General features: G+C 44.1%; 1 protein-coding gene across 5 annotated transcripts in view; it reads left to right on the top strand.

Annotated features, from left to right (window-relative positions):
• The window catches only part of LOC114693581 (coxsackievirus and adenovirus receptor homolog), a 44,645-nt gene extending 31,908 nt beyond the window's left edge, over positions 1–12,737 (top strand). For 3 of the 5 annotated variants that reach the window (XM_037207861.1, XM_037207862.1, XM_037207863.1), the window contains exons 3-8: positions 171–375; positions 2,711–2,880; positions 4,239–4,443; positions 7,801–7,970; positions 10,257–10,461; positions 11,574–11,806. In XM_037207861.1, the coding sequence (XP_037063756.1) occupies positions 171–375; positions 2,711–2,880; positions 4,239–4,443; positions 7,801–7,970; positions 10,257–10,461; positions 11,574–11,791 (1,173 nt within the window). In that variant the 3' untranslated portion in view covers positions 11,792–11,806. Of the gene's footprint in view, positions 1–170; positions 376–2,710; positions 2,881–4,238; positions 4,444–7,800; positions 7,971–10,256; positions 10,462–11,573; positions 11,807–12,578 lie in introns of those variants that run through there. The other 2 variants (XM_037207864.1, XM_037207865.1) reach the window with 2 other exon arrangements.
• Positions 12,738–14,890: the final 2,153 nt, after the last annotated feature.

Raw genomic sequence — 14,890 nt, 5'->3', positions numbered from 1 at the left:
CCTTCCTTCCTTCCTTCCTTCCTTCCTCCCTCCCTCCCTCCCTTCCTTCCAAACTTTCTACTTTTGATTCGATGGCAGCATGGTATGTACAGAGTGTTAATGAAGTAAGTTTTAGTTTATTTTGTTTTCTGTTGGCTAATTTTTCCCTTCTGTTTTGGATTTATTGTTAGATAATTTTGTATGCTGTAGATAAAATTCATTCTGACTTCTACTACGACCTGAAAGGACGAGTACATTTTACAACTAATGATATTGTGTCTGGTGATGCGTCCATAAAAATAAGAAATGTTCGGCCTTCAGACAGTGGCACCTATCAGTGCAAAGTGAAAAAAGCCCCTGGTGTTGCCAAGACAACCATTCAGCTGACAGTTGTTGGTAAGTTACTGTTGTTTGTAGACTGGCTTCTCAGTAACAGGGTGAAATTCACAGTACTAAAGTCACAGCATTAACGTAAGACAGACATGGCTTGTACATGTGATTGTATTTGTTTATTTTTGATATGCTAGGGGTGGAATATGGGGCCTCATGTTTACTAGGGAAGGGCTCTGCCACTGAGCCACACCCCTAGCCTAGAGTAATAATGTTAAACTTTTAAATATCCCTAATGTCCTCAAATAGCATAAAATAAGAGGCTATCACATTTTTGCATAAGAAAAATAAGTCAGGAGGTGGTAGCACATGCCTTTAATCCCAGCACTCAGGAGGCAGAGACAGGCAGATCTACAAAGTGAGTTCAAGGCCAGCCTGGTCTACAAAGTGAGTTCCAGGACAGACAGGGCTGTTACACAGAGAAATCCTGTCTCAAAAAACCAAAGGGGGGAAAAAAAAAGAAAGATAAGAAGCAACTGCTTTTTTTGCAAAATTCCTGGAGATTTTCAAAATAAGCAAAGTTTAGTTTTGTGAGAAAGAACCCTGAGCCTGGACTCAGGAGAGCTGCACTGTTGTCATTGGTGCTGTGGTTATGGACCTAGTCTTCTGAGTTTGCTCTGAGGATTCAGTAAGTTTCTGCATTTCCTCGGGCCTCAGTCTACTCTATGTGCATTGAAACATGGAGGACAAAAGCTTTACTCGTCAGCGCACCTGTCAGAGTCACGCCTCAGAGCTGTGTGTGAGCGCTCTGAGCTTTGCTTTCACGGCACAGAGACAAGTGAGGTTTCTATGGTAAGAGCTGTGTGTTTAGGATGCTGGGGATTGAATAGTGTGTGTGTGTGTGTGTGTGTGTGTGTGTGTGTGTTATATATGTGAATGTATATGTGTGTTATGTATGTGAGTGTGTATGCATGTTATATATGTGAGTGTGTATGAGCGTGTGTATGTATGTGAGTGTATGAGAGTATGTATACGTGAGTGTGTTATGTATGTGAGTGTGTGTGCGTGTGTGTTTTATGTATGAGAGTGTATATGTGTGTTATGTATGTATGTATGTATGTGTGTGTATATGTGAGAGTGTGTGTTATGTATGTGAGTGTATGTGTGTGTATGTGTGTGTGTGTGTGACTGGTTCTCCAGCTTAGGTGGCCAGACTTACATGGAAGCTCCTTTACCTCCTGAACCACTGTGCCTGCCTTAAATGAGAGTGTTACAGAATACAAATCTTAGAATACGTTGTGAAAGTTTAAAATGCCTTCTCAAAACCACTAAAATAAATGTGGTTAACCTTTTTAGAAAGGAACTAGGAGGATGACAGAAATGTCTTAAACAATTCCTAGGCCAGTCACTTAGTGGATTTATACATGGGCAGGGTTAGAATGAGACAGTCCACCACAGACTCAGTCTGGCTCCCAGTTGGTGGCACTATTTGGGTAGGTGTAGGAGGTGTGGACTTGGAGGAAGTATGCCACTGAGGGCAGATTTGAGGATTCAAAAGCATCACATTAGTCATAATGCTTCCTGCTTCCTATCCAAGATGTGAGCGCTCAGCTTGCTGCACCAGCTGCCAATGCATGTTGCCATGACAGCCGTTCCCCTGAGATGGTGATGAACTCTTATCCTTCTGGAACTGTGAATCCAAATAAGCACTTCCTTCTATGAGTTGCCTTGGTCATGGTGTCTTACCAAAGCAGCAGAAAAGAACCTAATACTGCATATATGAAACTTGACAGTGTTTCTTTAGAAACTGTCCTCATCAGATTTGTTGTTCAGAAATAATTTTAACCATTCAGGGCTAAGAATGTAGCTCATTGTAGACTGCTTGCCTAATATAAATTGGCTTCAATCCTCAGTACCACTGCCACGAGAACAAAGTACAAATAAAAACAATCAGATTTCATAAAAATTTAGAATTAAAGACAATTTGGCAGAAAATGTATCAAAATTTACCCATATGCCCTGCCCACAGAGTCCCTGGGGAGCTGTGGCACTGTGGCTAGCATGAATCAATCTGGCCTTCCATTTACAGACAAAACTGACCTCCAGAAGCTCTGGCTAATTCCCTTGTCTACATCTGCTGGGAAGGGCGAGCACTTGCTAGCAGAAGCTTATGTCTGTACAACACTGGGAAGTGGGTGGTCCTCTGAGGGAGTCACATAGGATGAGGTAATGTCCACAGGCGTTCCACTTTCACAAAGGGCATCCCTGGGTGGGAACTGCATCCTTCTAGGTCCAGGTCTCATCCACAACTTCTCATGCTGTCTCCTGATTGGCTTCTGCCTGGAGCCGGCCAGTGAGTGACAGCAGATGCTCAGTGTCATGCATAGGTTTCTCTCTCCAGAGTTCATTGGGAATGTGAGCATCACAACTCCAGAGCAGACAATTCAGGAAGCCCAAGGGGAAACTGTCCATCTGCCCTGCATATTCACCTTTATCTCCAAGGACCAAGGACCACTGGACATTGAGTGGTTTCGGCTTTCAGGACCCAGTAATGAAGCGGTGGACCGTGTGGTGAGTGTGCCCTGTGCCTGCTCGCTCTCACTAGGCAGATGTGGTATCATGGCTGGAAGCAGACTGCCCAGGCTTGTGAATATAGATAGAATGACCCAGGATTTCAGAAGATGAAGGGGCCATCAGATTTCTTGAAGGCTTCAGGGGACAAAAGGAAGTTCTGGAAGTTCTGAGAATCTGGACTCAAAAGTGTGTGACAGGAGGCGAGGAACAAGAGGGGTGTGCTGAGTTGGCTGGACAGCAAGGGTGTGTGTGGAATGTGTGTGTGCCAGGGTCACTGGACTCTGTCAGAAGTGACAATCAGTGTCCTCTGTCTTTGAGTCCAGTGTCCTTCCAGCTCACCATGTTGCCAGCCTGGTCTCACAGTCCAGGGCCCAGTCATCCTCCTCCTTCACCCTCCCCTCCTCACTTCCGGTCTACAAGTGGACCTCACTGCACCTGGCCCTGGTAGGATTTTAAGATTTACATGGGCTCCTACAACCAGTAAAGCGGTCACGAGATGTACACAGTATGATGATCGTCTACATTACCACAGTCTGTTCTCCTCATTGCAAGTTAATTCTTACAGCTAATTTCTTGAAAAGCAAAGGAAAAGCTGAGCATGGTGGCACCTGCCTGCAAGCCTTCTCTGTCTGTGTAGGTAGGCTGAGGCAGGAGGATTGAGAGATTGAAGCCAGCTTGGGCTACATAACAAATTCCAGGCCAGCCTGAGCTGCACAGTAAGGACCTGTAACAAATAAAACAACAAACAAACAAAAATTTAAAGTCTACAAAATATCAGTGTTAAACTATGGAAATCATATAAAAACATCGCTGTAGAAGTTTTTCTAGTCAAAGTGACCAGAGCCAAATGAAGAACACTGGAAAGTCAAAGACAGATCCGAGGATGAGGCACACCCAAAGATCCCATCTCCAAGTAACACACTTGCCTTTGTGATGGTTCTTTAGTATTTTGTTTTATCTCCAATGTCACCTATTAGCTTCATTACATACATTTTAGCTCAGAAGTCAACACTGGGTTGGAGAGACGGCTGGGTGGGTAACAGTTCACACACAAGGGCAAGGAAATCCCTAGCCTGGACCTGAACAGTTGTGTGTGGTAATTCAGGCTATTAGCTTCAACCTGTGAAGGGCAGAGGCAGGAGGATGGCTGGGCCTTTCTGGCTGCTAGCCTATGTCCAGGATCAGTTTGAGAACCTACCTCAGCGGAATAAGAGAGAATCTAGAGCAAGGCACCCAGTGGTTTCCGAACCTCAGAGCCTCGTACACAGGTAACCACACCCACACACACAAGTGCACTCCTCATTTGTTTCTGTTTTAGTTAGTTTAATTTTTCTTCCTTTTTTGTTTTCTTTTAGGTTATTTTATATTCTGCAGACAAAGTTTGTGATGACTTTTATACAGACCTGAAAGGACGAATTCATTTCACCAGTAATGACATCAGGTCTGGGGACGCATCCATAAATATAACAAACGTCCAGCTATCGGATGCTGGCACCTATCAGTGCAGAGTGAAAAAACATCCTGGCCTTGTCAACAGGAACATTCAGCTGGCTGTCACTGGTAAGTTTCTCTTGATAGTGACGGGTGTCCTAGAAACGGTGTGAGTGCTCACAGCGCCATAGTCACGGTGATTTATAAAACAAAGCTTTGATTCTAGAGTAGTAATTTTACTGAATTTTTGCTATGTTAGGGGTGAATTCCAGGGCTTGCTAGGGAAGGACTCTGACACTGAGCCACACCCCTAGCTCTAGAATAGTAGTTTTAAACTTTGGGGTATTTCTAATGTTCTCACGGTGAAACAAAGTGGATACTTTCTTTTCTTTTGCGAAAGAAGAGAGATACTTCTTTTTGTTGTTAGTTTGTCTTGTTTGCTTCTTTTTCCATTTTATTTCATGCCTATGAGTGTTTTGCCTGCATGTATGTCTGGAAGCCAGAAAAGGGTGATGGGTCACCTGCAACTGGAGTTACAGACCGTTGGAAGCCACACCGTGGGTGCTGGGAATTGAACCTGAGTCCTCCAGAAAAGCGGCCAGTGCTCTTAGCCACTGAGCCATCACTCCAGCCACTTGGTTCCTGTCTTTTGAGACCAGGTTCCACATTGCGTTCCTGGATGGCCTGGATCTTTCTGTGTAGACCATGATGGCCTCAAACTAACAGAGAGATGCTCGCACTGCCTCTCAAGTGCTGGATTTAAAGGCAGACAGCAACATGCCCAGCCTGTGGCAAACTTTGTAAAATTCATCGACAATTAAAAAAATAAGTGAAGTTGTGTTTTTTTTCTCAAGAATTTCATACATGCATAGAATCTACTTTTATAAAATCCACCCCCAGTTGGTGCCTCCAATTCCTCCCCTATCCCTCCCATCCTCCTCATTTTTCCTTTCAACTTCTTGCTGTCTCTCTCTCCCTCTCTTTGACCCTCCCATCCCCCCCACCAAGTCATTCAGTACAGCCTTCTTGGTATGGGTTGTGGATCATCTACTGGAGTATGGGCAGCCTCTCAGAGGCTCAATCGCTGAAGAAAACAGCCTCTCTCTTCCCAAGCAGCCATCAATTCCAATGCTCCTCAGAGGTGCACATCACCCCACACCCTTCCATACTGGGATTCTTCCTGAGTTTGTGCAGGGCTTCTGCAAGCGGGTCCTCTTTGAGTTGTTTGAACACAGCTACAATCATTCTTTGGATTCTTTGTCTGCAGGATCTTATTGGTTTTTCTGATTGGAGTTCTTTTTTGTTTGTTTGTTTTTTATTTTTGTTTTTTGTTTTTTTCCTAGACAGGGTTTCTCTGTGTAGTTTTGTACCTTTCCTGGAACTCACTTTGTAGACTAGGCTGGCCTCGAACTCACAGAGATTTGCCTGCCTCTGCCTCCTGAATGCTGGGATTAAAGGCATGCGCCACCACCGCCCGGCAATTGGAATTCTTATAATGGGATTAATAATTGGGGGTTTGTCTATTTTTCATGTTACTTTTCGTTCTGTATTGGAACGTGTGCGCCAGAAGTAGTTCGTTAGCTGCACCTCTCTCTCTCTCTCTCTCTCTCTCTCTCTCTCTCTCTCTCTCTCTCTCATTCTCAAATCACCTTTCCTTCTTCAGTATAGGAGTGTACAATGTTCAGGAGAGGATTAAGTTGTAAAAGGGTTAGAACATTGTTTTCTTTTGTGGAACTAGTATCAAGGGCTATAGTTTCTCTTTCTATTCTTTCAAGACCTACTACTGTCTGTGTGAGCAGACACCATCCAGTGTCCACACCCCACTGCTTCTGTGTGAGCAGACACTGTCCAGTGTCCACACCCCACTGCTGCTGTGTGAGCAGACACCGTCCAGTGTCCACACCCCACTGCTGCTGTGTGAGCAGACACTGTCCAGTGTCCACACCCCACTGCTGCTGTCTGTGTGAGCAGACACTGTCCAGTGTCCACACCCCACTGCTGCTGTCTGTGTGAGCAGACACTGTCCAGTGTCCACACTCCACCGCTACTGTCTGTGTGAGCACACATTGTCCAACAACGCCCATACCCCAACTTCTGCTACTTTCTTCATGGCTTTCCGGGTATAGTTCCACCTTTCGTAAGCTCTGGTCAACACAAGGTTGGGACAGGAGGTCCTGAGAAGCCAGGTGGTCCATGGGAGGTATATGGCTCTGCACATTTCTCTGACGGCCAGGATGGTCAAGAGTTTTGTTTTGTGAGAAAGAACCCTGAGCTTGGATTCAGAACTGTGTTGTTGTTCCTTTGAACCTTGTCTTCTGAGTTTGCTCTGAGGATTCAGTAAGTTTCTGCATTTCCTCGGGCCTCAGTCTACTCTATGTGCATGGAAACATGGAGGACAAAAGCTTTACTCGTCAGCGCACCTGTCAGAGTCACCCCTCAGAGCTGCGTGTGAGCGCTCTGAGCTTTGCTTTCACGGCACAGAGACAAGTGAGGTTTCTGTGGTGCAGAGCTGTGTGTTTATGATGCTGGGGATAGAACAGTGTGTGTGTGTGTGTGTGTGTGTGTGTGTGTGTGTGTGTGTGTGTGTTGTGTATGAGAGGGGGTGTGAAAGAAAAGAGAGGAGGGAGAGAGAGAGAGAGAGAGAGAGAGAGAGAGAGAGAGAGAGAGAGAGAGAGATACACAGGCACCACAGCATGTGGGTGCAAGTAGATTTCAGAGGACGTTCAGGAGTTGACAGTTTCCTTCCTTGATCAAAGACTTTCAGGAATCAAACTCAGGTCATGAGCTTGCCTAACAAGCGTTTTATCTATACAGCTTTACCCCAACTTTGTGGAAATTATTGTTTGTTTAGTGTTTAGATTATTGTACATCAAATAAAACAAAACAGAAAAGAATTTTCAATATCACACCTTGAGTGTGGTCTAGATGGAAGGCTTTTAAAAAATTGTGTTATAGGTAGAGCTGTGTCTCCGAGGTTTAGAGCACTGGCTGCTCTTCCAGAGGACCAGAGTTTGATTCCCAGCACCCACATGGCTGCTCACAGCTGTCTGTGACTCCAGTCTCTCAAGTATTATATGCCTTCTTCTGGACTCTATGGGTGCTGTACACGAAGTTCCCAGGGAGCTTGGGGCACTGTGACTAGCATGAATCAATCTGGCCTTGGCATGCGTAGATAAAACTGACCCCCAGAAGCTCTGGCTAGTTCCCTTGTCTACATCTGCTGGGAAGGGCGAGCACTTGCTAGCAGAAGCTTGTGTCTGTACAACACTGGGAAGTGGGTGGTCCTCTGAGGGAGTCACATGGGATGAGGTAATGTCCACAGGCGTTCCACTTTCATGAAGGGCATCCCTGGGTGGGAACTGCATCCTTCTAGGTCCAGGTCTCACCCACAACTTCTCATGCTGTCTCCTGATTGGCTTCTGCCTGGAGCCGGCCAGTGAGTGACAGCAGATGCTCAGTGTCATGCACAGGTTATTCTCTCTCTAGGTTCTACTGAAAGTGTGAACATCACTACTCCAGAGCAGACAGTTCAGGAAGTCCAAGGGGAAACTGTCCATCTGCCCTGCATGTTCACTCCTAACCCTGAGGGCCAAGGACCACTATTCATTGACTGGATGCAGCTTACAGGCCCTGAAAATGAGGTGGTGAACCGCATGGTGAGTTGCCCTGTGCCTGCTCACTCTCACTAGGCAGATGTGGTGTCATGGTCAGAGTCCCTACTGCCTAGACTTATGAACCTGGGTAGAAAGACTTGAATTTCAGAAGAGGAAGGAGTCATCAGAGTCCTTGAATGCATCAGGGACAAGAGGATGTTGTGGGAGTTCTCAAAATGTGGACTTGAACATCTGTGACAGCAGGCAAGGGACAGGAGAGGTGTACTGAGTGGGCTGGGCAGCAAAGGTGTGTGTGCCAGAGTCAGTAGACTCTTGTCAGAAGTCAGGTTCTATGTCCTTTGTTTTTTTTTTTTTTTTTTTTTTTTTATCACGATCAAGTTTCAGCCTCCATAGTTACTGGAACTACAGATATGTCCCATCATGTCTGGCTTCCAAATTGTGTTAAGACAAAAAGCAATTTATCTTTTTTGTTACATTTCACAGGCCAAATTATGATAGCCTTCTTGAGGGGTAAAGGGTGGCCTGTTCTTATTTTGACTTGATTCTTTTACTACACCCTCTGGGAGCGTTGAAATAAAAGAGCATACAGGAATGAAGAAGCGTGTGGTCCTGTCCAGTGTCACCAAACCCTTCTCTAGTACTGGGCTGTGTTATTTAATCATGTTCATGGTGTTTAATCACATTGGACTCTGGGCTTTCCTTTTATAGTGGGAATATGGAACCCAAAGATTTGGCTCAGCACTTAAGAGCACTGGCTGCTCCTCTACAGGACCTAGTTTCAGTTCCCAGCACCAACATGGCAGTTCACAACTGTCTGTTACTTCAGTTCCAAGTGACCCAGCACTCTCTATTGGCCTCTGAGTGCTGGTGTTGTGGAATATTATTTTAACTGGGCAAAGATGTGTTACATTTGTTTATCCTGCAGAATATTACCTTAACTGTGTAAAGGTGTATTACTTTTGTTTAAGCTGCATTGGTTTAATAATGTAAGGATGTGTGTTTAGTTATGGAAAGATATATTGGATATGTTTCACTTTGCCTGCCTAGGGCTTCTGATTTGGTCTCATAGAGAGCTGAATGGCCAATAGCTAGACAGGAGAAAGGATAGGCGGGGCTGGCAGGAGAGAGAATAAATAGGAGGAGAAATCTAGGCTAGGAAGGAGAAGGGAAGAAGAGGGAAGAAGGAGGAGAGAATGAGGGACATGCCTGGGGCCAGAAGCCAGGCAGATACCAGCCAGGCAGCCAGCGAAGCTGTGCACGTGAGATGTACAGAAGAAAGAAAGGTTAAAAGCCCCAAGGTAAAGGGTATATAAAGAGAAACAGGTTAAGTTAAGATGGCTAGCCAGAAACGAGCCTAAGCTAGGCCACACATTCAAAACTAATAATGAGTCTCTGTGTCATGATTTGGGAGCTGGTTGGTGGCCCCAAAGTAAGTGCCACCACACCTGGCTCAACCTAAATATAACTGAAAACAATAAAAAACCAAAGCTTAAAATAACAATAAAAAATAGGGTTGTGAGGCTACATCCCAGGCCACACCAGCCCATTTCTACTTCATCATTCTGTGTTTTTAAGTATTGTAGGTTTCCTTATAATGTGTTCCTTTCTTTCTCTTCTTCTCTTCAGTCCTCTTCCTCTCCTTTCTGCATATGTAATGTAGTGCATGTGTGTGCAGATACATCTGTATATGTGTGGGCACACATGTGGAAGCCAGAGGTTGAGGTCAGGTGTAATCTGCTATCTCTCTCCATCGAGTTTGAGATTTGAGATTTGGCCTCTCACTGAAACTGGAGCTCCCAACGGCTAGACTGACTGTCCAACAAGGGCCCAGGGTGGGCCCCCAACCCTGACTCTAGTGGTAGCTTACAGGACTGTGAAATCACGTCTGGCTCTTACACTGGCAGTGGGGTCCTAACTCAAGTTCTTGTCCATCAAACTATCTACTTACTGAGCCATCTCTCTACCCAGCTCTCTTTACTTTCTCTTCCTCCCTTTTTTTCTCTCTGTCTTTCTCTCCTTTCTATTTCTTTTTTAAAATTATGTGATAACATGGTACATGCATAGCTTTAACAAAAGATGTTTTTAGTTTTATTTTTATGTGAGTCTTTGGCCTGTATGTACATCTCTGCACCATGTACATGTCCAGTGCCTGTGGAGGCAGGAGAGGCTGTTTAGTCCCATGGATCTGAGGTTCCAGGCCACTGTGAACTACCATGGGGGTGCTAAGACCCAGTCCTGGGTCCTCTGGAAAAGAACTACATGATTCTAACCCCTGAGTCATTTCCTCAGCCCATGTTTGTTTTTCCTCCTGTTTTGGTTTTCTTTTAGTTTATCGTAAATTTAGCAGACAAAATTTACGATGACTTCTATCAAGATATGAAAGGACGCGTGAAATTTACAAGTAATGATATCAGGTCTGGTGACGCATCTATAAATATAACCAATGTTCAGCTCTCTGATGCTGGCACCTATCAGTGTGGAGTGTTCTATGGCCATGGTGCTGTCAAGAGGACCATTCAGCTGATAGTTGTTGGTAAGTTACTGTTGCTGGTAGAGAGCAATGGCTTGCTAACCAGGTGAGAAGTCACAGTACTAAAATCGAGCATTTACGTAAGGCACACTTACCTTTTACAGTAATAATTGTATTTATTCACTTTTGATATTGGAGAAGTGAAAGCTGGACCTTGCTTGCTAGGAAATAGCTCTACTACTGAACCATAGCCCTAGCTCTAGAATTATAAGTAAACTTCTAAAGTAATTCTATTATTCTCTCATAGCTTAAAACATAAAGTTAATGGGGTTTTAGATGAGAAAAATAAGAACAACTAGCTTCTGTAAAATTCTTTATGATTTTCAAAATAAGCAAAGTTTAGTTTTGTGAGAAAGAACCCCGAGCCTGGACTCAGGAGAGCTGCACTGTTGTCATTGGTGCTGTGGTTATAGACCTAGTCTTCTGCGTTTGCCCTGAGGATTCAGTAAGTTTCTGCATTTCCTCGGGCCTCAGTCTACTCTATGTGCATTGAAAAACATGGAGTACAAAAGCTTTACTCGTCAGCGCACCTGTCAGTCACCCCTCAGAGCTGTGTGCGTGTGAGCGCTCTGAGCTTTGTTTTCACGGCACAGAGACAAGTGAGGTTTCTGTGGTGCAGAGCTGTGTGTTTAGGATGCTGGGGATAGAGCAGAGAAGAAAAACTGATGGACTGGCTTCTCCAGTTCACAACAGGCAGTGATGTCACATCCCTGGTCTCACTGTTTTCACCCTTAAAATGAGACAGGCTGGGACATGGTGAAGTTCTCTCACTGATGGTCACGAGGACAAGTGGGAACTCCTGATGGTTTCCGGGCTGCCAAGTTTCCTTTCTTTCTGTGGATCGTGTGGTAATGTGCCCAACCCCAATCCCCTCGAGTTCAGACATCGGAAAGGTGACAGTTCACAGTACACTTGAGTGCCTTGTAGCAGGCCTTACACAGGTTGATGGGGTCTAGTGCTCTGTGATGGCAGCTCCCTGTCCTGCAACCTAAGGTCTCATGGTTTAGAAGATTCCTGGGGACATGTTTTGTAGGAATTTCTGGTTGTCTGGTACAGCCTTAGAAGTGAACAGCCTACATACACACCGACTGTTCCTTGTACCTTCGGTTTTATAGGCTCATCAAGGGGAGCGGTGAAGAAGGGTCACACGTGGGAGTCAGTCTTCCGAACACTGCTGTCTTTCAGAGCAGGACTATCAGCACAGAGACCAGGAAAGAGAGGGCACACTGAGCACATGCACAGGCAGCGTCAGGGCTTGTCTCCTATTGGCAGCAGCATTGAGTGCACACCCTGGTCAAAGGCACTCTGGCCCGAGTGCTGCCATTATAAATGAGTCCTACAGTGTGAAATAAGTGACCTAGCCTGAGTGGCTGTAGTTCTCCGTCATGACCTCACTGCTCCAAGCACTTCTTGGCAATCTTCGGTACACTTAATTGAATTTCTCTATCGGTTACTATTTCATGTATATATTTTTTATCACATTTATTTATGTGTGTATGTGTATGTTCATCTACCATGACACATGCTGGAGGTCATAAGGTAACTTATAGGAATTGGTTTCTCTTTCCACCATGTGTGTCCCAGGGATCAAACTCAGGGTGCCCTGCTTATCAACGAGTGTTTTATCCACTGGGCCAGTCCTGTTTGTGTGTTCTAACAAGGACAGCCTATATTCTTTATAGTATGGCAAGATTTACGTGTTTTGTGTGTTTCCCCTGCATGTATGTGTGTATGTCTGCATCACAGACATGACTAGTGTCCTCAGAGGTCAGAAGAGGGTGTCAGATCCTCACAACCAGAGCTATGGTTATAAGCCACCATATGGGCCCTACGACTCAAACAGGGGTCATCTCTGGGACAACAAAAGCCCTTGAGCATCTCTAAAGTTCCAAGACTAGCATATACTTTTAACTGTACTATTGATTTTTTTAAGGGTCCCCTGGCTGACCTTGAACTTGGGTTCCTTCTGCGTCACCTCCCAAGTCTTGAGATTACATATTTGTATCTGTGAATGGTTTGCATTGTTGAGGTTTTAAAAGTATTTCTAATTTTTATTAGCATGTATAAATTATACCTATTGTGCTCAGTTGCTTTTCCTAAGCAAATGCTTTCCTTTTCAGGCTAATCATCTGCCCCAGAGATCACAACACCTGAACTTTTAATTAAGTTTTGCCAATTATTTGGTCCTGTGACTCTTCGGTGAAATGTGCCTTGTGCTCCTGCCCTCCTTCGACCTCAGAAGAATCCTTCCTGAGAATAAACTAGTGTCTCATAGTTTTGTTGGATTTGTCTTTCTTCTGTTTGCTTCTGTATTCTAAGGTTAAAGAAATCAGGACAATTGTCTTGGTGGTAGAGACGTAAGTTTTCTGGATATCAGTTGATAAAAACAAACATGATTGGAATTCTGAGTTTTGGAACTAGAATTTAAGTCCTTCAAATAGTATTACTTTAACATCACTTCCATGCTGTCTGGAGGTGAGGGGCACTGCAGAGCCAAAGCAACTCCCACAATGCTTACTGTCTTGTTCTGTACTTTATTAGGACGGTGGCTCTCCAGTGTTGGGCTCCTGTAATTCAGCATTGGAAACACCTTCCCCAGGGTACGGAAAGTTTCACAATAATGTGTATATTTTGCTTTATTGGAATATGTATGTGTATTGCGTGTGGTGCATATATGCGTGCCCAAAGTTGAGGTTGGTAGTCTTCAATCACTCTCCACCTTACCTTATTCAGTTGGGGTCTCTCAACGGAACACGGAGTTCAGATTGGATGGTCTTTCACAAGACTTGGGTTCAGTTCATAGCCCCAAGTGCCTGGGGAGCTAGCTCCAGGGTACTCAGTGCCATTTTCTTGCCTCAAAGGGGGCCTGTCCAAATGTGCAGATGCACGTGCATACATATGCTTTTTCATTTGCATATTTCTAAAGTCCTTAGAGTACTTTGAGGAATAATTAGGAAAAGGAACAGAGCCAGCAAGAGGAGAGGGTCGTGGGGCATGAATGAAATCAAGGTCTATTTTACACATGTGTGAGAATGTCCTGACTCTTTCCCTTCAGCTGCCATGATGAATTACTAACAGCTCGGTGGCTCAAGTTACAGGAATTTCTTCTCAGTTGTAAAGACATAATGTCTAAAATCAGGGACCACAAGGCTCCTGCTTCAGGCTCCAGGGGCAACTCAGTTCTTAATTGCTTTTGCTTGTAGAACCATTTTCCATCCCTTTGCCTAAGGGATGGCAAGGTGTATCTTGGAGACAGCAACATGATGATCTTGCTTCTTAATCCAATCTGCTAGTCTGCATCTCTTTATTGGGTAATTGAGATGGTAAGTTATTGTTCAAAGACATGTATTAATTCCTATCATCTTGTCACATTTTCTTAAATCTCTTTTGATTGTTCCTAAATTGTTTATATATTCCTGTGTTCTCTTGGTTGTTTTCATCCTTTTCTTTAGATCAAAGCATCCCAGTATCCTCTTCAGACATGGCTTAGTGGTCATACATTCCTTTAATCTGATTTTCTCAGATTTTTCTTCCTCCTTATATTACAACTGATAGTTTTGCTGGGTCCAGTAGTCTGGGCTGGCATCTGTGGTCATTTAGAAATCTCAGATAGTAAGTCTAAGCCCTTCTGGCTTTTATCATCTTCACTGAAAAGTCAGTTGTTATTCTCATGGGTTTGCTTTTATAGGTAACTTGTTTCTTGAAGCTTTCGATATTTTTTTGTTTGTTCTGTGTATTCAGTATTTATTATATGGCCCTGTCTAATTGGTGTTATGTATGTGCCTCTCCACCCTGATAGCCATTCTCTTTCCTTATATTTGGGGGGTTTTCTTCTGATTTTGTTGAAAATGTTTTTCTGGCATTGGGTTTCTTCTTCTCCATCTACGATTCCTAGGTTTTGCCATTTTACAGTGTCCCAGAGTTCCTGCACATTCCATTCATGGGTGTGGTTTTATTTCTATAGATTTAACATATTCTTTGGTTTGGTTATCCAATACCCCTACCTCGTCTTTAAGCCTTGATCTCTCTCTTCCACTTACGCCATTTGATTTACTAATTTTTTTTTTTTTCCGACAGGGTTTCTCTGTGTAGTTTTGGTGCCTGTCCTGAATCTCACTCTGTAGACCAGGCTGGCCTTGAATTCACAGAGATCCACCTGGCCCTGCCTGTGCTGGGATTAAAGGCATGCGCCGCCGCCGCCGCCGCCGCCGCCGCCACCACCACCCAGCAATTTACTGAATTTTTAATTGAGTTTCATTTTGGCTTTTCTTCAGAAATTCTCTTTATTTACTTCAATATTCATATGTAGAATTGTCTCCTTTATTTCATTCAACTATTTTGGTATTCATTCATTGATATCCTTTTTTTTTTAGTTCCCTCAATGTATTTATAAAAGCTATTTTGAAATCATTTTTTTGTGTGTCATTAAGTT

This window comes from Peromyscus leucopus, chromosome 7, assembly GCF_004664715.2.
Source record: "Peromyscus leucopus breed LL Stock chromosome 7, UCI_PerLeu_2.1, whole genome shotgun sequence".
In the NCBI taxonomy this organism is placed as follows: domain Eukaryota; kingdom Metazoa; phylum Chordata; class Mammalia; order Rodentia; family Cricetidae; genus Peromyscus; species Peromyscus leucopus.
This window is presented reverse-complemented; position numbering and strand designations above follow the sequence as displayed.